The 25436-nt window shown below is 37.3% G+C and overlaps 2 protein-coding genes across 5 annotated transcripts in view; one reads left to right on the plus strand and one right to left on the minus strand.

Moving 5' to 3' along the window:
- LOC127443011 (receptor-type tyrosine-protein phosphatase mu-like) overlaps positions 1-23399 on the plus strand; it is a 384365-nt gene extending 360966 nt beyond the window's left edge. For 2 of the 3 annotated variants that reach the window (XM_051701475.1, XM_051701477.1), the window contains 10 exons: positions 1073-1189; positions 1310-1464; positions 1870-2005; positions 7489-7638; positions 9351-9524; positions 12737-12868; positions 15728-15853; positions 17944-18107; positions 22252-22387; positions 22678-23399. In XM_051701475.1, coding sequence (XP_051557435.1) covers positions 1073-1189; positions 1310-1464; positions 1870-2005; positions 7489-7638; positions 9351-9524; positions 12737-12868; positions 15728-15853; positions 17944-18107; positions 22252-22387; positions 22678-22731 — 1344 coding nt within the window. In that variant the 3' untranslated portion in view covers positions 22732-23399. The remainder of the gene's footprint in view (positions 1-1072; positions 1190-1309; positions 1465-1869; positions 2006-7488; positions 7639-9350; positions 9525-12736; positions 12869-15727; positions 15854-17943; positions 18108-22251; positions 22388-22677) is intronic. The other variant, XM_051701476.1, reaches the window with a different exon arrangement.
- LOC127443052 (yjeF N-terminal domain-containing 3-like) overlaps positions 1-25436 on the minus strand; it is a 479510-nt gene that overhangs the window by 276543 nt on the left and 177531 nt on the right. Inside the window, exon 7 of one of the 2 annotated variants that reach the window (XR_007897592.1) lies at positions 8664-8706. The exons of the other annotated variant lie outside the window; for it this stretch is intronic. The gene's annotated coding sequence lies outside the window, so the exon portion shown is untranslated. Of the gene's footprint in view, positions 1-8663; positions 8707-25436 lie in introns of those variants that run through there. 2 annotated transcript variants of the gene reach the window in all.

Consider the following 25436-nt stretch of genomic DNA (forward strand, 5'->3'; position numbering starts at 1 on the left):
TCAGAGCCCAGACCTTAACCCAATAGATATGCTGTGGAATGACCTCAAGAGAGATGTTCACACCAGACAGCATAAGAATATGACTGAGCTGAAGCAGCTCTGTAAGGAAGAATGATCCAGAATTTCTTCTGAATCAGAAACACTTGGTTGAGGTTATTGCTGCCAAAGGAGGATCAACCAGTTATTAAATCCAAGGGTTCACTTACTTTTTCCACAGCACTGTGAATGTTTAATGGGATGTGTTCAATAAAGACATGAAGGATTATAATTGTTTGTGTGTTGTTATCTTAAGCACATTGTGTTTGTCTATACTTGTGACTGATGAAGATAAGATCACATTTTATAACCAATTAATGCAGAAATCCAGCTAATTCCAAAGGGTTCACATACTTTTTCTTGCCATTGTATTTGCTTTGTAATTATTTGTAGAGCTGCTTGAACATACATATTGTTATTGTTATTACTACAGTAATTAATAATAGTAATATGTGTTACATATATTTTTAACCATCTTTTAATATCATAACAATATTGATGAATTCTGTAATTTCAACAAATAATATAGAATGTGTTAGAGTGAGACCAACCAACTAATAGCACAAACCATGACAGAATTCATCAAATCTGTTGCTAATACTGATGTTTGTGTTGTTGTTTTCCCACCAAAATGATGTCACTTCCTGGAGGGTTTGTTAATTAAAGCGATATTACAAAAGACTAACAGGTTGGAAAGTGGACACATGGAGAAAAAAAACTATATATTTATAACCAATTAAAACATTATTCCCAAGAAAACATGTTTTGTTTGAAACATTTTCATTAGAGAAAGGAAAACATGAAGAAACACCTGGAATATGTCTTAATAAATTATCAAAATTACAACTTGATTTAAAATTGACCCATGTGTTCACTTAATCGTGATACGTTGATAAAGAAAATGAACCAATATGATTTCCATCTTTACAAATTGTGTGTTTAGTATTTTATTCAATATATTCAAGAAGACAATAATGTTGGGAACATGAAAGTTTATTGTGTTGTCGAAATGACCCAACATTTATTTTTGTGTCAGGTGAAATGTTGTAAGTACTGGCCAGACGACACCGAGATCTACAGAGACATAAAGGTGACGCTGATCGAAACTCAACTTCTGTCAGAATACGTCATCAGAACGTTTGCAGTTGAGAAGGTGAGACGTGCACAACCGTTAAAGAAAAGCTCTTAATTAGTCATCGTCTGATTGATCTTTTGTGCAGTTATTAAATGTGTTCTCATGTCTGAGTTCCTCTCTCTGTGTGAATGTCGACAGCGAGGAGCCCACGAGATTCGGGAGATCAGCCAGTTTCATTTCACCGGCTGGCCGGATCATGGCGTTCCATATCACGCTACTGGACTGCTGGGGTTCGTGCGCCGGGTGAAAGCCAAATCACCTACGAACGCTGGGCCAATCGTGGTTCACTGCAGGTGTGATGTCACAAACATAAAACCAGGGTTCCCACAGTCATTAGAACATTTTAAAATTGTGATTTTCAGGCCTGGAAAAATTGAGGACCATCAATGCAATCTTAAAAATAATGGAAAAGTCATGGAAATTTTCTGTCATGAATATGAATTTTTCTGGCTGTGCTCTGACATATTTTATTGTACACTAAAAAGTGTAATTGTTTTTAATGGAAATCACTCCAGAATGTCTTACTATCAAAATAGTCATTATAAATGGCAGGAAAAGAACATTTAAAATGTTTCAGGAATCTGGACAGTTAACATTTAAACTGATTTAATCCACTTGAATGTCTCTAGACTTGTGTTGTCATCAGTTTAGTGATTGAATCTAAAACCTAATCTCTGTTCGGATTGGTCACTGTATAGCGCGGGTGCGGGGCGGACTGGCTGCTTCATCGTGATTGACATCATGTTGGACATGGCCGAGCGAGAAGGTGTTGTTGACATCTACAACTGTGTGAGAGAGCTGAGGTCGCGCCGGGTCAACATGGTCCAGACAGAGGTATTCACACACTCACCTTTGACCTCTGACTGTCACCTTTTTACTTTCGCCTCGTCAAGTCTGTTGACTAAAGGTTTGCAATTGTCCCTGAAGGAAATGTCAGTACTAGGTTTAGGTTAGGTTAAGTTTAGGTTTATTCTTTGATTCTGTGTAAATAAAATGCTGCATTAGAGTCGTTTTACCAATGTCATGACACTCAGTAGGCGTCTTGTTTTTGTTAATAAGGTGGCTCCGAAAACTGATTTTGTTTTGTTGACAATCATGTCAACTGAGAGAATTTTTGTGTTGATATGACAAAGCAATCAAAAGTTATAACATTACAAAAAATAATTTATCTTAGTGTCCAAAAACATCTCCAAACAAATAAAACATAATAATTGTACATCAGAACTAATTACACATGCAAACACAACAATGACTAAAGGTTTGCATAGCATGCAGACATGATTTTAGTAATGAGATTTCACAGAATGAGTTTCATTCTGTGTCATTTGAGTCATCATTGAGTCTGTGTCATGTATTTGGCGCCATCTCCTGGTGGTCATATGTAACATTGTGCTTCATGTGGATTATCTAATGATCTATACATCTGATTATCTTGTGTGTGGACTCGTTTGAAAGATAATCACCTCCTCTAAGTAATGTTATGTGATATTTTATGTTCCGTGTATTTTTCGTGAAGTTATAAGTGAAAACGTGACATACAAGCAGCAACAGCATAATTGTCAAAGACATATACTAAGCTATTACTCGCTATATTTTTGTCTGTGAGTAAAACAAATAGGCTGGTTGTATTCTACTCTTTGAGATCTTTCCAACAACATATGACACATGACTGTTTGATGAGTTTGATGTTTTTACTGATTACAATAATATATACAGTGGAATTGTTTTTGTATATTATCAGAACGGAACACTTCTGATTTATCTGCAAATGTCTGCAAGTTCTGGTCATAATGTCTACATGCATTGGAAAGTAGAGCTTCTAAACTTTCAATTGATACCTATTTTGTGTTGGTCAAGACTGTAATTATTCATATTTTGACAATTTCTTTTTTCCCGGGCTCATCCGTGGTTAAAGTGTAAATGTGGCTATTTGATAAAATGGCCGCAAGAAAGAAGACCAATCACAATACAGTATGCAGATAAAAAAACATTTGAATGGAGTTGAATAATGGAAGCTGAATTAACTGCAGAAGTTTATTACTTATGCCATGTCCACACTGATCCATCGACTCAGTCCCACTTTATATTAGGTGTCTTTAACTACTATGTACTAACTTTAAAATACATACAAAACAGTGTATTTATTGTGTACATTTCTCACAAGATTCTCATTTGCAGCTACTGAGATTGAGGTACGTGTAGGTTAAGGGTTGGGTTTAGGGTAAGGGTTAAGGTTAACCCCTTAAACTCTGTAAGACGGCGGGTCCAAAGGGAGGTGCTATATCGTGAAACAATTTACACTTAAAACTTCAAAGTTTCCTTGTATGTAAGTCAGGCATATGAGGTATAATTTAAAAGCTTAGAATCTGAAATTTTCATAGATACCCATCACTTCTGCATTTATGTTACTTAAAATGACAAAATAAGGCCTCAAATTGTTTGCATTGAAAATTAGCGCCCTCTAGAGGTAATGGGGTAGAAATATTTATATTAAAATAAAAGCCCTTCACATAGCATCTAAATGGACAAGTCATATATCAAATGAAAGCTCTCATTCTCAGGAATGTGACTGTACAGTTTATTTTGTTGCCCTAATATCACAGTTCAAAAGATTTTCAAAAGAATCACAAAGTGAAATATAATTTCTGTAAGTCATCAAATACAAACATCTCTTTCATGCACCGAAGACTGCTGCTGTAAGCCCCAAATAACTAAACACTTTATATCTGCATTTACCTTAGGCAGTTCTCTAAAAAATGAGCCATTGTTTACTTGTCTGTGAGATTGCTTGTGTGAATAAACCAATATTATATCTTAGATGTCCAGAACAAAATATGCCATCCAGCAGGAAAAGCATGCAAAACAAATCATCAGAAAATATGTTTTCGACTATTGATGATAAAATGTTATATATCATCACAAAGGGGAAGATCTCAGCTTTCTAATGACACATAGATTGATCTTCTAGTCCACTCCGAGGCCAAGATATTCAATGAAACAATGAGGGTGGTGCTTGAACTGAAAATTAGACTGAATGTCTATGGACGAGCACATCTGTGAGGGATAAAATGTGTTACAGCGCCACCTACATTTCACATCTGTATATTGTGATGGAATGTGATAGAGGAAAAAATCTTTTTTTATAGTGTTTGCTGCCATCTAGTGGAATAAAATAAGTCTATTTGGAGGGAGATGGGGTGAACAGAACCAGAATTACATGCTTTTATATCATAAGATTATAAACACATACAATGTAATTTATGAACAGTTTTACTCTTTTTTTTTATTATTATTTGGGGGAATTTCTGAAAAAATTTGACACATTTTTTGCAGTTATTCCACAGTATGTGTGAATGGTGAGCTTTTAAATTTGAGCGTGAAAAATTATGGGCAGCAATCCAAAAATGCACCAGAGCATAAGGGGTTAACAGTGCAACTACAGATATAATTAAATGCAGGTACTTTAAATATAAGTACAATGCAACAACACGTGTGTACATAACAAGGACATTGTATCAGATGCTTAAGTACATAGTAGTTTTAGATACCTAATGTAAAGAGGATCCGTTGACTCTGTTTTTAGTTTTCTAAAGTCATCGTTTTCCAAAGTGTGAAGTGATGGAGAGCGTTTTCGAAAGAAGTGGAGGAAAACACCGTTCTAGTATTGTGCTTCGTGAATATGTACATGCACTCATGTTCTGATCTTATTTCTCATTCCTGCTATGATTTTAACCTATTAGCACATCATAAACACTCACAACTTCACAGGAGTTCATCAGTCCCTCGAGTGTGGCACAATGCAGGTGCTCATATGAGCCATAAACGTGTTTGGGTTCTGAAAGCGGATTATTGCCCTCGCCCACCTCATTTTACAACTGCTGACGGGTTTATGTAGCTGTGCAGATGAAGAACACACACCACCAGTCTTCTGAACGCACACCATCTGGAGCGGCCGCAGTTTCACTGAATGCATCATTTCACTGTGATTCTGTTTAGATCGCAGGCATCATTGCGTTTAATGGGCAAATGTTTCACCAATGACGTCTGGGGTGGTATAACGTTTGCCAGGATCCACCCTCCTTAAGTTCAGTGACCTTCAAATTGCATATGTGTTTCCCTTGCAGGTGTTTTGGCGCGGTTTGACACCCTAAGGGCGCTTGTTACCTTTTTACACGCGTGTTTGATCTGTCACTAATAATTTGAAACGACACAGACTCATTTGTGTTGGAGATTCAGAGATGAATGTTCACTCATTAGGAAAAGAGCTGCACTTTTGATTGCATTATTTTTAAGTGTTACATCACCGCTGGCTTCTGATTGGATGCGCCATCAGAAAGGTCAAAGTTCACTGAAGTCACCCGTCATCAGAATGTAGTGAAAAGTGACAGGACAAGATTGTTTCAAAATGCCACTTCAGAAATGATTTCCATCAAACGGTTCATCACATCTGCGTTCGCTCGAGTCACTTCTGAACAAACTCTCCCATACTGACGGATGAGCTGAAATGATTTAAATATTGAGATGATTTGCCAAACGTGCTTTGATGTTTTGCCGCTAATAAAGTTTGATGTTCTGTCTATTTTATGCAGTCAAAATAAAACGCTTCTGAAACATTTTAGAGCAATCATAGTTGCATCTGTATTTTCAAACTCTGACAAATTACATGAATGTAAAATAGCTGAACATCTTTGCTGTGTTCTGTTTAAACTTTGTCTGTTTATTTAGCAAACAGAAATAGTGAGAGAGAAATCTGCATTAAATCACGTCCATTTGCTTTTGAGTCAATCTCACAAAAATATCAAGAACATGTCCAGCTTATATTTCACCAATCAAAAAGAAAGAAAGAAGAAATTATTTTTGCAGAATTAAGATTGCTTGATATTTTATTTGTGTATGTTTATGACAATTAAGCACACTTCCTCCCCAGATTCTCATTACTGTAATGTGAAAAAAATAATGTTATGTACATTTGAAATGTATAATTGTAGTATTTGTTGTTCTTTTAATTTATGCTCATTTTAACCCTTTAAGCTTGGGCCCGTGAGAAAAAAATAATCATCAAAATATTAATAACTACAGTCTTGACCAACACAAAATAGGTATCAATTGAAAGTTTAGAAGCTCTACTTTCCAATGCATGTAGACATTATGACCAGAACTTGCAGACATTTGCAGATAAATCAGAAGTGTTCAGTTTTGATAATTTATAAAAACAATTGCACTGTATATATTATTGTAATCAGTAAAAACATCAAACTGATCAAATAACCATGTGTCATATGTTGTTGGAAAGCTCTCAAAGAGTAGAATACAACCAGCCTATTTGTTTTACTCACAGACAAAAATATAGCGAGTAATAGCTAATTATATGTCTTTGACAATTATGCTGGTGTTGCTTATATGCCACGTTTTCTCTTATAACGTCACGAAAAATAAATAGAACATAAAATATCACATACCATTATTTAGAGGAGGTGATTATCTTTCAAACGAGTCCACACACAAGGTAATCAGATGTATAGATCATTAGATTATCCACATGAAGCACAATGTTACATATGACCACCAGGAGATGGCGCCAAATACATGACACAGACTCAATGATGACTCAAATGACACAGAATGAAACTCATTCTGTGAAATCTCATTACTAAAATCATGTCTGCATGCTATACAAACCTTTAGTCATTGTTGTGTTTGCATGTGTAATTAGTTCTTATGTACAATTATTATGTTTTATTTGTTTGGAGATGTTTTTGGACACTATGATAAATTATATTTGTAATATAACTTTTGATTGCTTTGTTGTTTCAACACAAAAAGTTTCTCAGGTACAGTTGACATGATTGGAAACAAAACAAAATCAGTTTTTCAGAGCAACTTTATTTACCTAAATGTTATAAGTTTAATTTTGTGTATGCCACTGAAACAGGAAATGTTTAAATACATCTTCAGAGCTTAAAGGTTTAATAAAATCATTGTGTCCAGACGTGATGATTGTCGTTACTGATTTACAGTAGTGAAAATGAGATTTTTTTACATTACAATTAGCTGGGTTTCCATCAAAACTAAATTTTAAGTGAATTTTGAGAGTTTATTTGCATGTAAAATGTTTCCATTCAGGATGTCTTAAATAGTTGTATGGAAATGAGAATTTAGGGGGTGACGTTCTTAATTGTGATGAAAATGTCACAATGCAAAAAGTAGGCTTCATTTACTTTAGACAAAATATTGTGTTGTGAAATACTGTATATAGAATATAAAATATATTTTAAGTGTTTTCAGTTGTACTGGATGATGTTTTTTGTTGTTGTCAGGAGCAGTATGTGTTTATCCATGATGCCATTTTGGAGGCGTGTCTCTGTGGTGACACCACCATCCCAGCCAATCAGCTTCGCTCTGTTTACTACGACATGAACCGATTGGACCCTCAGACCAACTCTAGTCCAATCAAAGAGGAATTCAGGGTAACACAAAACTTTTTGTTTCTAAGTCATACATTTGCATGAAATTCAGGAAATATTACACAACCTCTTGATCATAAATGGGCACATGCTTGAGATGAAGACAAACAATGAAAAATCAAGGGAAATATCACTTGTGAGCAGAAGATTTTAAACAATCAAGCTGTAGAAATTGTGAAAATATGATTTAACTCTGTAATGCCTGACACATGAAAGATTTGCCAGAAAATTCAATTTTGTGGACATTAAACTGTTTTTAGTACCATTAGACAAACTATCAAAATAAATCGTAAAAAAAAAAATTGCACGTTTTATTTTTTATTTGTATGTATCATATTTGATCCATTAGGCTTTAAAGGTCATTTCTGTGCAGGACATTTGTTGTGTATGTTTTTCTACAGTAGTAAATCTTGGGGTATTATCAGAGGACTCTCTGGGCTTTTCAGAGATCCCAAATGTTTGAGAGTTTGGCCATGACAACTTCCTCTCCATGCTCTGTAAATATGGACTGAAATGTATCACAGTATCAAATATTCTTTTTTAAATAATTTTTTATCATATGTATTTTATGCAACAAACACTATATTGACATTTAAAAAAGGGAAATTGTAAAACTTTATCGCTGGGTCTCAGGAAGATGACATCATAATAGTGTATAATGTAAAATAATGAGATCTTTATAATGACAGAGCAGGCTGCATATATGAAAATACACAGAAATATTAGTTCACACTTTAAATAAAATGTATATGTCAGAATTTTCAAAGCTCTGTGATTTGTTTTGTGGTGTGCATGAATGTAATGTAATGATGATTGAGAGATATTCCTTAGAAGTCTGTTGTATCATATTTAATACATGGATTTCAAAGGGGGCTTTTTCAATAAAATAATATACAACATTTGAACCAAGCACGTTGCTTATATTCAACAAATACTAATTTTAAAATATCAGTAACAATATAATCATTACTGTCACTTTTACTTTATTAAAATAAGCTATCATTTATCCCAACATAAGAGTCACTTTTCACACAAGCCATTTTAAATAGATCAATATAAACATTGAAACCACTTTTTTTTTTTACAAATAACCACTAGATGGTTTCATAAACATGTGAAACTTACATACCATAGTTTGTTCGGCTCGTCAGCTTGAACACAGAGTGAAATAAGAGCCGTCAAACGTTGTGTGTCATGTTTGATACACATGGCGTTATAGGGTTAATTGTGTGTATTTAGGATATATAAAATGTTAGCTGTGAAATTAGATTTAACAAGACAAAGGAGTTATGTGTGAAAGGTTAAAAATGTCATTTTCATCAGCGTTATTTCCAACACAGAATTCTATTAAAAACAATACAGAATTTGAGGTGTGCTGGAAATGAATTGTCATGAATTAAATCTCCTGAGGTGCATGAACACACACTGAAGACATTGTCAGTAGACAAATTAAATTAACTAGTGAGAGTGAATCTTCACTTTTCACTTAAGTCCACAGTGATAGAAGTGTCTGAAGTTGAAGAAACACACATATTCAGCAGTGAAACTGTTTCCTGAGTTTCTTGTCAATTATTTCTGCAATACACTTTGACTCTGATTCACAGCTTTGATTTTATTCTTGCACAATGTTGTAACCGCTGTGATGAATATCTGGTACAAAATGAGTGTTTGCATTAAAGTCTAATGCACTGATATGAATCTGTGTGTGTTGATAGACTTTAAACATGGTAACACCGACTCTACGTGTGGAGGACTGCAGCATCGCTCTTCTGCCGCGGAATCATGAGAAGAATCGCTGTATGGATGTTCTTCCTCCCGACCGCTGTCTGCCGTTCCTCATCACTATAGATGGAGAGAGCAGCAACTATATCAACGCCGCACTCATGGATGTAAGGGAACACTTTTATTAAATTAAGAGCAGAATTGGGGGCCTGGGTATCTCAGCGAGTATTGACGCTGACTACCACTCCTGGAGTTTGTGAGTTCGAATCCAGGGCATGCTGAATGACTCCAACCAGGTCTCCTTAGCAACCAAATTGGCCCGGTTGCTAGGGAGGGTAGAGTCACATGGGGTAACCTCCTCGTGGTTGCTATAATGTGGTTCTCACTCACGGTGGGGCGCGTGGTGAGTTGTGCGTGGATGCCATGGAGAATAGCATGAAGCCTCCACACGCGCTATGTCTCCACGGTAACGTGCTCAACAAGCCACGTGATAAAATGCGCGGATTGACGGTCTCAGACGTGGAGGCAACTGAGGTTCGTCCTCCGCCACCCGGATTGAGGCGAGTCACTACGCCACCACGAGGACTTAGAGCGCATTGGGAATTGGGCATTCAAAATTGGGGAGGAAAAAAATTTAAAAAATGAAGAGCAGAATTTACCATAGTAACTTGCGCAGCTTTAACTTGAGTATGGCAAGCAGAATTTTATAGGTAAACTGTAAGATACACTGTTTTCTTTATTCATGCCATGTTTCAGTGTTGCTCTTCATGATATGTACTCACTTCTGTTCAAGCAGTGACATGAGATCAGATCTCACAACTGCTCAATAACTGGGTGAATCACGTAATAACATGCATAACATGCAAATTGCCGCCTGCAATTTTTCTCACTCAAATTTAAAAGCTTACCATTTACACATACTGTGGACTTACACAGAAAATATTTTAACATTTTATCCCTCACAGATGTGCTCGTCCATAGACATTCAGTCTAATTTTCAGTTCAAGCACCACCCTCATTATTTCATTGAATATCTCGGCCTCTAAGTGGACTAGAAGCTCCATCTAAGTGTCATTAGAAAGCTGAGATCTTCCCCTTTGTGTAATATCTAAGATATAATATTGGATTATTCACACAAGCAATCTCACAGACAAGTAAACAATGGCTCATTTTTTAGAGAACTGCCTAAGGATAAAGCAGATATAAAGTTATTGGCTATTTGGGGCTTACAGCAGCAGTTATCGGTGCATAAAAGTTTGTATTTGATGATTTACAGAAATCAAATTTCACTTTGTGATTCTTTTGAAAATCTTTTGAACTGTGGTATTAGGGCAACAAAATAAGCTGTACAGTCACATTCCTGAGAATGACAGCTTTCATTTGATATATGACATGTCTATTTTAAAGACTTAAAGACTAGAAGGCGCTTATTTGCGACGTGGATGTTTTAAGGCCTTATTTTTTTTAAGTAACATAAATGCAGAATTGATGGTTATCTCTGAAAAGATCCGATTCTAAGCTTTCAAATGATATCTCAAACGATACCCGCCGGCAGGTTTACAGAGTTGAACAGGTGATTCCACTTTGCTGATATGTGTCCGGATGTTTCGCTTTTAAAGAAATAGTTCAACCAAAAATGACAATTCTCTCATCATTTACTCACTCTTACGTCTACTCAGTTTTGTATGACTTTCTTTCATCTGCAGAACACAAATGAATATATTTTGATGGAGATATGAGTTGATTTTGTCCATACAATGCAAGTCATTTTTGGGTGAACTATTTCTTTAAAAGCTAAACATCCGGACACATATCAGCAAAGTGGAATCACCTGTTCAACTCTGTAAACTAACCAGCGGGTATCGTTTGAGATATCGTTTGAAAGCTTAGAATCTGATCTTTTCATAGATAACCATCAATTCTACATTTATGTTACTTAAAATAAAAAATAAGGCCTTAAAACATCCACGTCGCAAATAAGCACATTCTAGTGGTTATGTGGTAGAAATATTTATATAACAATAAAAGTTCTTCACATAGCATCTAAATGGACATGTCATATATCAAATTAAAGCTCTCATTCTCAGGAATGTGACTGTATAGTTTATTGTTGCACTAATACCACAGTTCGAAAGATTTTCAAAAGAATCACAAAGTGAAATATGATTTCTGTAAATCATCAAATACAAACTTTTATGCACCGAAAACTGCTGCTGTAAGCCCCAAATAGATAAAAACTTTATATCTGCATTTACCTTAGGAATTAGGCAGTTCTCTAAAACATGAGCCATTGTTTACTTGTCTGTGAGATTGCTTGTGTGAATAATCCAATATTATATCTTAGATGTCCAGAACAAAATATGCCATCCAGCAGAAAAAGCATGCTAAACAAATAATCAGAAAAATATGCTTTAGATTTATTGATGATAAAATGTTATATATCATCACAAAGGGGAGGATCTCAGCTTTCTAATGACACCTATATTGAGCTTCTAGTCCACTCAGAGGCCAAGATATTCAATGAAATAATGAGGGTGGTGCTTGAACTGAAAATTAGACTGAATGTCTATGGACGAGCACATCTGTGAGGGATAAAATGTGTTAGAGCGCCACCTACATTTCAGATCTGTATATTGTGATGGAATGTGATAGAGGAAAACAAATCTAGTGCTTTCTGCCATCTAGTGGAATAAAATAAGATTATTTGGAGGGAGACAAGAGTGAACAGAACCAGAATTACATGCTTAAAAATTTAGGACAAAAAGATAATACATTCTGTTCATCATAACATTGTAAACATTTACAATATTATTTATGAATAATTGCAGTCTTTTTTTTTTTTTCTTTTTTTTTTTTTTTCATTTAGGGGGTTTCTGAAAAAAATGAGACCAATTTTTTGCAATTAATCCACAATATGTGTGAATGGGAGCTTTTAAATTTAAGTGTGAAAATTTTCTGGCAGCAGCCCAAAAATGCACCAGAGTCGAAAAGGTTAAGGTTTTTTTGCTCCTTAAATAAATCCTTAATTTTGGTATTTAAGGCACCAAAATCTTATTGGTCCTTAAAGGTCCTCCAAAATAGTATTTCTGATTTCTTTCTCTTCATTAAAGTTGCTCTCGTGTCCACTAAGTTTCTCTTGTTTTCATTTGTCCACACAATTCTTTTGCCGGGTTCAGACTGTATGAATCTGGCCACAAATGTTTTACAAATTTTTGCACATTTCATTTGCTACAGAGTTGAGATGAAGTGAAACTCAAACTGAACACAAGACAACAGTGCAATGTGCATGAACTGCTTTATCATATGTGACCTTTATCAGCCATCTACATGATCTTCTCTCTGTTCTCTGTTGTTTTCTGTGTTTGTGTTGTTGAATCAGAGCTACAAGCAGCCGTCTGCATTCATCGTTACCCAGCATCCTCTGCCAAACACAGTGAAGGATTTCTGGAGGCTGGTGTTGGATTATCACTGCACGTCTATTGTCATGCTGAACGATGTTGACCCAGCTCAGGTAAACCTGTGAGAGGGGGATGAGACCGTGTGGTAGTCTTAGAGTCTTGTATGAGGATAATTCACCTAAAGTATCATAACATTAGTCCATATGACACATGCACTATATTCCAAGTCTTCTGAAGTCATATGAGACTTTCTGTGAGGAACAGACAGAAATTGAAGTTGTTATTTACTGATAATCTTCCTCTCCACTCCAGCTCTCAAATCTCATTCGCACTTCCACATATTCAAATTTGGTGTGATGGCCACAACTGACCCTTGAACTTTCATGTTTTGAAGGTGGGGCTTATTCTGAAGTTTATAATCACACTGAAAAATAAAGGATTGTATGTGAGATGAATCTGAAAGAATGATAAATATCTAAGACTGATGTGACGGGTGACACACTGCAGTGACATCAGCGACGGCCAATCACAGAGGAGAGTTTGTGGTTCAGGTGTGTGTGTGTGTGTGTGTGTGTGTGTGTGTGTGTGTCGCTCTATAGGGACAGCAGCCTGAGGCGATGTCATCACACACACATCAACACCCAATACACACACCAACACACACCTTATATCTCATATTCACCCATAGAGCTAGGTTATATAGATACAAGAATTGTATCTTGATATTTTTCAATCTTTCAACAATACTAAATATATATTTTTATATATGGGTCAATGACGAGACTCTCCGGATCTATTAAGTTAATAAAAAATACATTAAAAATGCAGTTTACACAAAAAAAAATCACTTGTATACATCTCTACTATGATCAAAGTGTTTTCAGTTTCTGAGTCATTTTGATATTTTTTCTGGGGCTTAAATTAAAAAATGTCACATGGTGTAACTGTCCAGAGACAATAAAAAAACAAAAAAAAAAATATATATATATATATATATATATATATATATATATATATATATATAAAAGTCTTATTAAAAGCTGAAATTCGTATATTAAAAAAAAAAATAAAATAAACAAATGTTGGCATGAATAGTTTGGAATAATCATTATTTCTTTAAAAATAAGCAGCGAAACTAATTTGTTTAAAAAGGTCACTATTCTGGAAAAAAAAAAAAATTTAGACCCTCATGACTGTGTGTGACATTTTTGTTCTCCCTTTTTCTCCCCAATTTGGAATTCCCAATTCCCAATGCGCTCTAAGTCCTCGTGGTGGCGTAGTGACTCGCCTCAATCCGGGTGGCGGAGGATGAATCTCAGTTGCCTCCGCGTCTGAGACCGTCAATCCGTGCATCTTATCACGTGACTTGTTGAGCGTGTTACCGTGGAGACGTAGCGCGTGTGGAGGCTTCACGCTATTCCCCGCGGCATCCACGCACAACTCACCACACGCCCCACCGAGAGCGAGAACCACATTATAGCGACCACGAGGAGGTTACCCCATGTGACTCAACCCTCCCTAGCAACCGGGCCAATTTGGTTGCTAAGGAGACCTGGCTGGAGTCACTCAGCACGCCCTGAAGAAGTTTAACCCTTAATTGACAGTGTAGAGTGTTGTGTACAGTATTCAGTCTGTTTAAATTAATTTAAATGCTGCATTGCGTATAGTGAAGCCAAAATACAACGTCCACGCATGTGTACACGGGGTCACACGAGGTTAAAAACGTCTTGATTTTTGTGAAGATAAATTCATTATGTTTGTGTGTTTATACAGGATATACTGTATAAAATGTATATTTATTTTTTTATCTTGAAAAATATGTTTGAAAACTTCATGATTAATTTTGTTCACACTAATATTCGATGAGCAAGGATAGTATTTAATTTTTACTTTTTATTTGATGGTTACACCACTTGACATTTTCGTAAGTCATAAAAGCAATTTTTTGTAGTAAATGTTATAAATGTTTGTTTTTTTAATGTATGAAACCAACATGTACACAAAGATTACATTTATGCGAACTTGGCATGTTTGTTTTTAACTAGACTTTTTATTTACTTCTCATTTTTATCACCGCAGACAAATGTAATATACATAAATATAAATGAACACTGATGTATGTGCTTTGAAATGACTTAAAATGTGATTTTATTTTCAGTCAGAAGAAACATCATTTCAACCAAACAGTCATTGTAGCCAAATAGATCTGAAATATGAAATGGAAGAAATATAGTAAAAATATAGTTTAAAATAATCAAGGACTGACTAAATTAACACAAGGATTAATGATATTTAATCATTTCAGTTGAATCATTTTTATTTAATTGCACCAGTGTAACAGTAGTCTACATAGTAATAAACATCAGTATTTATTTACAAACATGGGAGTTTCCGTGAACATTTTTGAGTCATGACGCAAATGAATCATTGAATCAGAGTTATGAATCGATTCATTGAAATGGACAGTTTGAACTGATCAGTGGAAATGAATTGAAATTTCATTTCTGTTTTTTTTGCTACAAAATTGTAAATGTGAGATGCTGAACATGAATAGTTAATGCAGCTTCCCTCTGTGAGGCTGTTTGGAAACTTTACTTTAAACTGTGTAACTTTTGTGAGTGGAAGTGAGATGTTTTTTTGGTCCTCAGAGTCTCCAACAAACACACACACTTGAAACACTCATAGAGCCGATGTGTGTCACACGAGGGGCGTTCACACACTCCACACAACGGCTTTCATCAAGTATTCTTTCACAAAAACGTGACACAATGAAGCCCAGCGGCGAGAGAGTGAGCCGATCAAATGAGGCATGGTGGGAGATTTGAATGGATAATGAAGGCGTCTCGCACTCGAAGCGTCTGTCGATTCATATTTAATGACATTTACACCACTGGAGAGACGTTTAACTGTGTGCCACCGTTCACTCTTGTTGTGTGTACTTACACTGATATTACTCTGTGTTGTGTGTGTAGTTGTGTCCGCAGTACTGGCCGGAGAACGGCGTTCATCGTCATGGTCCGCTGCAGGTGGAGTTTGTGTCCGCTGATTTAGAAGAGGATATTATCAGCAGGATATTCCGGATTTACAACGCCGCACGGGTGTGTAACACACACACACACACACACCAACAGAAGTGCACACATACTACAGTCAGTCATAGTGAATTAATGACTTTATCTCAGTTTACTTTCTTTATTTGAGACTTTGTCAATCTCACATTATGTAAAGCACTCTTGCTTACTGAGACACACATTGGCCCGTTTGCAGCTGGTATTAAGATGCGTGTTGGGCGATACAGTGACAAGTGGTCAAGCGAGACACATCGCTGTTTACATCCGGTCGTAATATGTGTCTCTGTTGTTGTCGTAATTGTAGAAGAACAAAAAGGAAGTGCTATGACTTCCTGTAGTTCAACTTGTACAGCATGGCGCAAGCAACGCAAAGATCATGGGTTCGATTCCCAGGGAACACACAAACTGATTATAAACGTATACCTTGAATGCACTGTAAGCTGCTTTGGATCAAAACTTCTGCCAAATGCATAAATGTAAAAACCAGAACAATAACCAGAATTGTCAGTTATTTTTGTAGAGTTGTTGCATTTAACTTACAAGTTGAAACTCTTGTATTAGCGCAGCATTGCTTCGCTGCTGTTTAAACAGATGAACGTTTACACTACGAGCCCGATGTGCTCGCGTGCATTTTCGAGCACTTATGACCCCCTCTGAATGTGGACAAATCTCAAAATGTTTTGGACCACATTTACTTCTGTCTTTAGTGTCGTCCCCATTTAAACAGATCGGATTTTCTTGGTTCAGTACAAGTTCACCTCAATCGACAGCATTTGTGGCATAATGATGATTACCACAAAAATTAATTTCAGCTCGTCCGTCCTTTTCTTTAATAAAAGCACAAATGTAGTGTTCCAGTGAGACACTTACAATGGAAGTCAATGGGGTCCATTTTTGGAGGGTTTAAAGTCAGAAATGTGAAGATTATAATTTTATAAAAGCACTTACATTAATTCTTCTGTTTAATCGTGTGTGTTATTTGAGCTGTAAATCTCAAATAACACACACTCTGAGCTGAGCGTCCACTTCCTGTCTGTCGGTTAAGCTTCTTAAACTGTCAGAATCGTCACCTGTGACATCTGTTTAACCTGTCACAGATTTAACCAGTGACCTCTGCACAACCTGACAAAACATCACAACAAATCTTGCATTTGTCAGTCTGTTGTGTGCCGTTCTGTCTGTCAAGATCTCTGACTGATTTACAAACTCTCTATTAGCACTGATGAACACTAACTGTTTAAACTAACCAGTCACACCCTCTGATGTGTGTGTGTGTGTGTGTGTGTGTATGTGCATGTTTGTGTGTGTGTGTGTGCGTGTTTGTTTGTGTGTGTGTGTGTGTTTGTGTGTGTGTGTGTGTGTGTGTGTTTGTGTTTCTGTGTGTGTTTGTGTGTGTGTGTGTTTGTGTTTGTGTTTATGTGTGTGCGTGTGTGTGTTTGTGTGTGTGTGTGGGTGTGTGTTTGTGTGTGTGTTTGTGTTTGTTTGTGTGTGTTTGTGTGTTTGTGTGTGGATGTGTGTTTGTGTGGGTGTGTGTGGATGTGTGTTTGTGTGGGTGTGTGTGGTTGTGTGTTTGTGTGGGTGTGTGTGGTTGTGTGTTTGTGTGTGGGTGTGTGTTTGTGTGGGTGTGTGTGGTTGTGTGTTTGTGTGGGTGTGTGTGGTTGTGTGTTTGTGTGGGTGTGTGTGGATGTGTGTTTGTGTGGGTGTGTGTGGATGTGTGTTTGTGTGGGTGTGTGTGGTTGTGTGTTTGTGTGGGTGTGTGTGGTTGTGTGTTGTGTGGGTGTGTGTGGATGTGTGTTTGTGTGGGTGTGTGTGGTTGTGTGTTTGTGTGTGGGTGTGTGTTTGTGTTTGTGTGTGGGTGTGTGTATGTGTTTGTGTGTGTGTGTGTGGGTGTGTGTTTTGTGTGTGTGTGTGTGTGTGTGTGTGTGTGTTTGTGTGTGTGTGTGTGTGTGTGTGTGTGTGTGTGTGTGTGTGTGTGTGTGTGTGTGTGTGTGTGTGTGTGTTTGTGTGTGTTTGTGTGTGTGTGTGTGTGTGTGTGTGTGTGTGTGTGTGTGTGTGTGTGTGTGTGTGTGTGTGTGTGTGTGTGTGTGTGTTTGTGTGTGGGTGTATGTGTGTTTCAGCCGCAGGATGGGTATCGTATGGTGCAGCAGTTTCAGTTTTTGGGTTGGCCGATGTACCGCGACACACCCGTGTCCAAACGCTCCTTCCTAAAACTCATCCATCAAGTGGACAAATGGCAGGAAGAGTATGATGGAGGAGAGGGACGTACGGTCGTACACTGTCTGTGAGTATCACACAATCCCAACAGACACACACTGAACCGTGAGTCTCGTGTAGTCAGACTGTCAGCATAAAGTCTGGTCCAGTTTGCAGTCCATTCTGACCAAGTACCGCCTACTTAGTTAGACAGGAAGAGACCGTCTGAGTGACATGTAATGTGACCAACCGCAGTTTGTTTTGTTTTTATGTTACATTTAGGGGCACAGCTGTCTCAGTCGGTTGTACAGAAAACACGAAGAACTGAGCGGAAATGTGTGAAAACATATAATAGTTTCTGTCCATAAAAAGATAGCTGTGGGGGGTGCTATCTGTGTTACAGCCCGTCCTGTGAAGTGCTGTCTAAATAGTGTATACTCACTATAAACACGGAAAAAACACAGAAAATGAATGAGAATTAATACATTATTGAAGATGTATTAACACCACAGTGGCAGGTGAATGCCCAATTTTACCAGCCACTATTATATATATATATACTGTATAGAGAGAGAGAATTTATATATAATTTTAACAATGTTATTTTAGGATATAAAGTATAACATATATGCAAACTTTTCCACCATAGGCTATTATTAATGATAATTTTGCAATATACAAATGGAGGCTAAAGTTAGACAAGCACAGAAGAGAAACTTCTCGTTCAATGACCATTTCTGAGGTTGTACTGAATTCTGACACATGACAATTCACCTGTAGTCTCAGTGCTGTTGCATCCTGAGACAAGATTCAGCATTCTTGCAAATGGTTTCCAGATGACTGACAGAGAAGAAATAGTGAGAACTCGTTATATGCGTGTTCTGCGAGACATGATGCGTGTGTGAGCACTAAAGCGCCAATAACCTCTGAACACAATGAATCAGACACGTGCGTTGAAGGCTTTACTATGGTCTGTTCTTCAAAGTATAATCAAGTGTGCTTCTTCAAACATGTGTCTTTGTGTTTAACAGCATTTCTTGTCACATGTCAGTCTGAGACGTTTACAAGTCGTCCACCACAGTGGCATGTAGATGAGCAAAATTACCCGCCACTACGTGTGAAATACCCGCATTTGGCGGGTGGTGGGTGCTAATTTCATACCCTGCATGTTATTTGAAAACATTAAATTTTCAGTTTTTGTAAACAGATTACAGTTACTAATTACTTTTAAGTACATTACTATATTACAGTGGTAGCCAAAAATATTGGCACTCTTGGTAAATATGAGCAAAGAAGGCTGTGAAAAATATGTCTTTATTGTTTATCCTTTTGATCTTTCAATCAGAATATTCACAAAAATCTGTCCTCTAATGGATATCAAACAATTGCAAACACAACACAAGTTTTATCAAAAAACAAATATTTTTGTCAAATATACTGTATGTGTGGCACAATTATTGGCACCCCTAGAAATTCTTATGAGTAAATATTACAGTCATATTTTATATTTTTTTAGTGCACCTGGGTGACTAGGAACATGAAATTGTTCAGCCATGATTTCCTGTTTCACAGGGGTATAAATATGAGGTAACACACAGGTCACATTCTCTTAATCATCAATCACAGTGCTTAAGACTAGAATATAGTTCTGATGTGCGGCAGAAGGTTGTGAACTTCACAAAATGGGAAGTGGCTATAAGAAAATATCTAAAGCATTGAAAATACCCATTTCCACCATCAGGGCAATAATTAAGAAGTGCTAATCAACTGGAGATGTTAAGAATCGGCCTGGAAGAGGACGTGTGTCTATATTGTCTCCACACACAGTGAGGAGGATGGTTCGAGTCCCAAAAGAATCTCTAAGGATCACAGCTGGAGAATTGCAGAAATCAGTTGGGTCTTGGGGTCAGAAAGTCTCCAAAACTACAATCATACGTCACCTGCATCACCACAAGTTGTTTGGGAGGGTTTCAAGAAAAAAGCTTCTGCTCTCATCCAACAACAAACTCACGCATCTTCAGTTTTCCAGACACTACTGGAACTTCAATTGGGACCGGGTTCTATGGTCAGATGAAACAAAATAGAGCATTTAGACAGCAAACACCGGAGATGGGTTTGGCACACACAGAGATGAAGTAGCACCCAATGCCCACGGTTAAATATGGTGCTGGATCTTTAATGTTGTTGGCCTGTTTTTCTGCCAGAGGTCCTGGACGTCTTGTTCGGATACATGGCATCATGGACTCTATCATATACCAATCGATACTAAATCAAAACCTGACTGCCTCTGCCAGAATGCTAAAAATAGGCCCTGGTTGGATCTTCCAGCAGGACAATGATCCAAAACACAAAAATAGTTCACTGACCACAAAATCAAGGTTCTGCTATGGCCATCCCAGTCCCTTGACCTGAACTCCATAGAAAACCTGTGTGATGAGCTGAAGAGGAGAGATCTGGAGAGATTCTGTATAGAGGAATGATCTCAGATCCCTTGCCATGTGTTCTCCAACCTCATTATGCATTATAAGAGAAGACTCAGAACTGTTATCTTGGCAAAGGGAGGTTGCACAAAGTATTGAATAAAAGGGTGCCAATAATTGTGCCACACATACAGTATATTTGACAAAAATATTTGTTTTTTGATAAAACTTGTGTTGTGTTTGCAATTGTTTGATATCCATTAGAGGATATTTTTTTTTATGAATATTTTGAATGAAAGATTAAAAGGATAAACAATAAAGACATATTTTTCATAGTCTTCTTTGCTCATATTTACCAAGGGTGCCAATATTTTTGGCCACAACTGAATATATATATATATAGAATACACTCAAAAGACAAATTATGTTCATATGTTCGTCTGTTTGCATTTCTGTGACAGCTGAAGAACATGTATAGACATTATAATATAGACAAACTTTTCTATGAAATGTGTTTTAGAAAGTAACTTAAAAGTTAAGTAGTAATGTGGTTACTTTTTCAATGAAGTAATCAGTAATCAGATGACAATTTTAGAGAAGTAATTAGTAATCTGTAATGACATACACTGACGACAACGAAGACAACACGAAAAACATCGTGGCGATCAGGCCTGCTTAAACGGTTTATTAAAACTTTCTGTTGATGAAAATGTGATGAGATAAAATAACACTGCAAGACATTAAAAATGCACTTACAATGTTTTTAGAAGAAAAATCTAGAAAGAAAGAATTCTTATAGTATGTTGTGGACAAACAAGTTAATTACCTCACTCCAACATATCCCATAGATACATTAGCTATATCCACAACATAAATATAATATTACAACATACATCTGCACAAACAATATAGCGAATACTCAGGTGAACTAAGGGAAGATGTTTGTCAGGACGTGTAACTTGCGTTGTGAATACGCTGTTTCCGTAAACACGCTAAAACACTGAAGATTAATAACAGACTCTAAAGCGATTCACAACACCGTAAAGTCTAAAGAGTAGCTAATACTTTACTCTTTATATGCTTTTATTACAGGAACTCTTTTCACAAGGATAGTTTTCACATGATCATAAATTAAATCTTATTTTCATAATGTGTTATTTTCATTTAGTAAAATTAATCAAATGAATACGACATGACAAAATCTTGACTAAATGTACTGGACATTTTCATCAAAGGACAAAAAGCAGTTTCTCCAGAAAGTGAAGTCATATTGAAATTTAAAGGTAATAAATGCATGAATTTATGTAGTTAACACACACATCAGCAGCTTATATGAAAACAGATAGATCTCACACAATCCCCTATAATCCTCTCTGATCACAAGAGGAAACCAATCAATAATTATCATTTACACTTAGAGGATGTGAACATTAGATTTGCTTTTCTGGGTTTTATTCGATTAGAGGAGAAACATCCCCATCTAGTGGCCAGATACACTCATTACATTTCACTGGCTAATATCTGCATAAATAAATCAAATACATCTTTAGGTATTTTGGTATAAATTGGTACAGAAATGCAACATGCATGTACATAATTAAACTGGCACATTGTTAGACAGTATGTGTGACATAGTGAGTAGAAATAATAACATATGATTCATAAAACATGCTTTCAAACAAATGCACAGGTGAATTGTTGTATTTATCATATGGTTATCTACTGGTTCTTCCTCTGTTTCTCTCCAGTCTTTAAATGCTGATTTCTGAACATTTGTGTGTGTTTGTGTGTGTGTATGTGTTTATTTGACAGTAACGGCGGGGGTCGCAGCGGGACGTTTTGTGCCATCAGTATCGTGAGCGAAATGTTGCATCATCAGCGCTCTGTTGACGTGTTTAACGCCGTCAAAACTCTGCGGAACAACAAGCCAAACATGGTGGATTTACTGGTGCGTGATTCATCTGCTGTCACACAACCAAAACTACTTGCATCTTACACTTTTTGAACATTTACTTGAAACTTTAAAGAAACACAAAAGTAGTCCCAGAGAACTCTTCAAAATTAAGGTTCTTCAGTGGTAAAGAACCAATATTGGCTGTATTTATTTAGCTGTCATAGTTGTAATTATACTGTGTATTTTAGCACAGCTGGAACACATCAGGTTTTATAATCTATACCTATTGACAAGCTCAAGTCAGAGATGATATATGTGTCCATTTGTGTTTGATTTTTTCATAGGATCAGTACAAGTTCTGCTATGAAGTGGCGCTGGAGTATCTGAACTCGGGCTAACAGCACCGGACTTCAGTGTGTGTGATTGTGTGATTGTGTGATTGTGTACAGTCGGCTTGTAAATCTTTACGAATATAAATTCATTATTTTGGGATGCACCAAGACTGTGAAGAGCAAATTAAACTCCGCCCACTGTTCTTAGGGAAACGTGATGATGTCACTTCCCCTCAAATGTGGCTTCAAGTGCGTTCAATGTGTTGACGTTGTTTGAAAGTGGTTTATTGGCCAGTGTTGATGTGTTGGCCATTTCCATCACATTGAAGAATCTCTGTGTTATTTTGACGTGTGTGTATTGACTTTAATATCATAAACATACGAAGAAACGATGTAACAACCACGATCCAAAGCTTTCAGTCTTTCTTTCTTTCTTTCTTTACTCTCTTTCCATTCTGTTCATGTTATTGTTTGTACATGTATTTTTTTATTATTGTTTGTTTATACTGTAAATATTTGATGTCTCGTGTGATATTTATTCAGGACAATCATGTGACTCTGAGTTCACTGTTGCCCCAAACGTTCTTGAGTTCATCTTGTTTAAAGAGAAATTATTGTACATGATCAAAAATACTGTATCAACAAATGCCTTGTTGTTTATAACTCACAAAAATGATTATTCAAACACACATGCCACAAGGTAAAAAGGTTTGTAATGGAACAAAACAACAAATAAAAATACAATTAAAAAGTTTTATTTTAGGGTCTTTGATAATTACAAAATAATATATATATATATATATATATCAGTTTTTCTCAGTTGTTGGGACACATTTCCTGAAATCAATCACTTATTCCTCAAAACTATAAACAAAATCAAAACTACAAATCTCAAGCTATTAAAACAAAATCAAACTTGATCAGATGAACGCTTCTACATTCGGAAGGTTTCTGACTGAAGTGTGAGCGACTTGGATCACTAGTGAAGCTTCACACGTAGCCCTTTCCACCGAAATTGGGAAGGTTCTCGTGCCAGAGTAATCTAGAGCCTATTGTAAACCAAGCATGCTTTTCCACTGAATTGAGAGCCGAACGGTGACTTAACGGGTTACGTGGCTACATGGTAGTTTGACGTGACTACCTCAAACATAAACAAACATCACTGTGTAGCCTACAGTTTTAACTCTTGTTTTTATGAGGACATATTTAAACATAGAGATAAATGCAATCCAATGATATTACATTGCTCAACAAGATTTCCAGAGACGATACTATGCTCAAGACAACAGATAACAGGATTATTTTTATGGACTTTTTAATGTGGTTTAACCTGCTAAGATATATAAACTGTAACAGAGGAATCATTATTAACATTGGTGTAGCAGATGGTTATATTTGGATTTTTGCCATAGCATATGCAATCGGTGCCTGCATAGAGACCAGCAAGCTTTTGGGGCTGGTTAGGGTTAGGGTTAGGGCCAGGGTTAGGGCTACTGAACGGCCTTTTCTGCGGTGGAAACACGCGGAACAGTTTGAGAATTCGCACCAGCCCAGGAACCCGTTCCCGAACCTTGTTGGTGGAAAGGGCTAACGGTGATCCTTTTTCAATGGTGTAAAATGTTGACGCAAAAGTCCAAAATTCCCCTATGATGTGGCCAGCAGGAAATAAAATAACCTCACCCAGGAACAGGGAAACCGTAACCCTCTTCTGGAGCCAGATCTGGAAGAGGAGCTCACAGGCGAGCACCACCTACTGGCCGGGCTTTGACCCATGGGACCCTGCCAGGCTTATCCCAGAGAAATAACATGGGGCTGCCTCTTTGTGGGTCCACCACCTGCAAGGAGAGAAATAGGGGACTGGTGCAATGCCCAACGGGTGGCAGGTGAAGGCAGGGGCCTGTGCGGACTGGACCTTGGTTACAGAAACTGGCTTTTGGAACATGGTGACCCATCTGGTGGGGAAGGAATTGGAATTGGTGTGTGAGGTGGAGAGATACCAGTTAGGTAGAGTTGGACTCACCTCTATGAGCTGTTCTCGCTCTGGAACCTAACTCCTGGATAGGGGGTGGACTCTCTCCTTCTCCGAAGTTGCTCAGGGTGAAAGGCGACGAGTGGGTGTGGGGATACAAGTCCCCGGCTTGGCGCTACGATCATTGAGATTCGCCCAGTAGATGAGAGGGTCGCCTCAATGCAACTTCATGTGGCAGAGGGGAAAGCTCTGACTGTGGTCTGTGACTAAACATTGAAGACCCTTCTTGGAGACCCTAAGTGGGGCTCTGGAGGGGGTGCCAACATGGGCATGGAAGTCACACTGCAGAACTATAGAGTCCCCAGGTGGCACCCCCTCCAGAGCCCCACTTAGGGTCTCCAAGAAGGGTCTTCAAAGCTTAGTCACAGACCACAGTCAGAGCTTTCCCCTCTGCCACATGAAGTTGCATTGAGGCGACCCTCTCATCTACTGGGCGAATCTCAATGATCGTAGCGCCAAGCCGGGGACTTGTATCCCCACACCCACTCGTCGCCTTTCGCTCTGAGCAACTTCGGAGAAGGAGAGAGTGATTGGAAAGAATGGCCTGCCTGATCTGAACCAGAATGGTGTTTTGTTATTGAACTTCTGTGCTAATCATGGATTGCCCATAACAAACATCACGTTCGAACATAAGGTTGTTCATAAGAGCACTTGGTACCAGAGCACCTTGGGCCAAAGGTCAATGATCATCTTCATTGTGGTATCATCAGTCCTGCAGCCGTATGTTTTGGACACTCTGGTA

Source organism: Myxocyprinus asiaticus, chromosome 6 (genome assembly GCF_019703515.2).
Source record: "Myxocyprinus asiaticus isolate MX2 ecotype Aquarium Trade chromosome 6, UBuf_Myxa_2, whole genome shotgun sequence".
NCBI lineage: Eukaryota > Metazoa > Chordata > Actinopteri > Cypriniformes > Catostomidae > Myxocyprinus > Myxocyprinus asiaticus.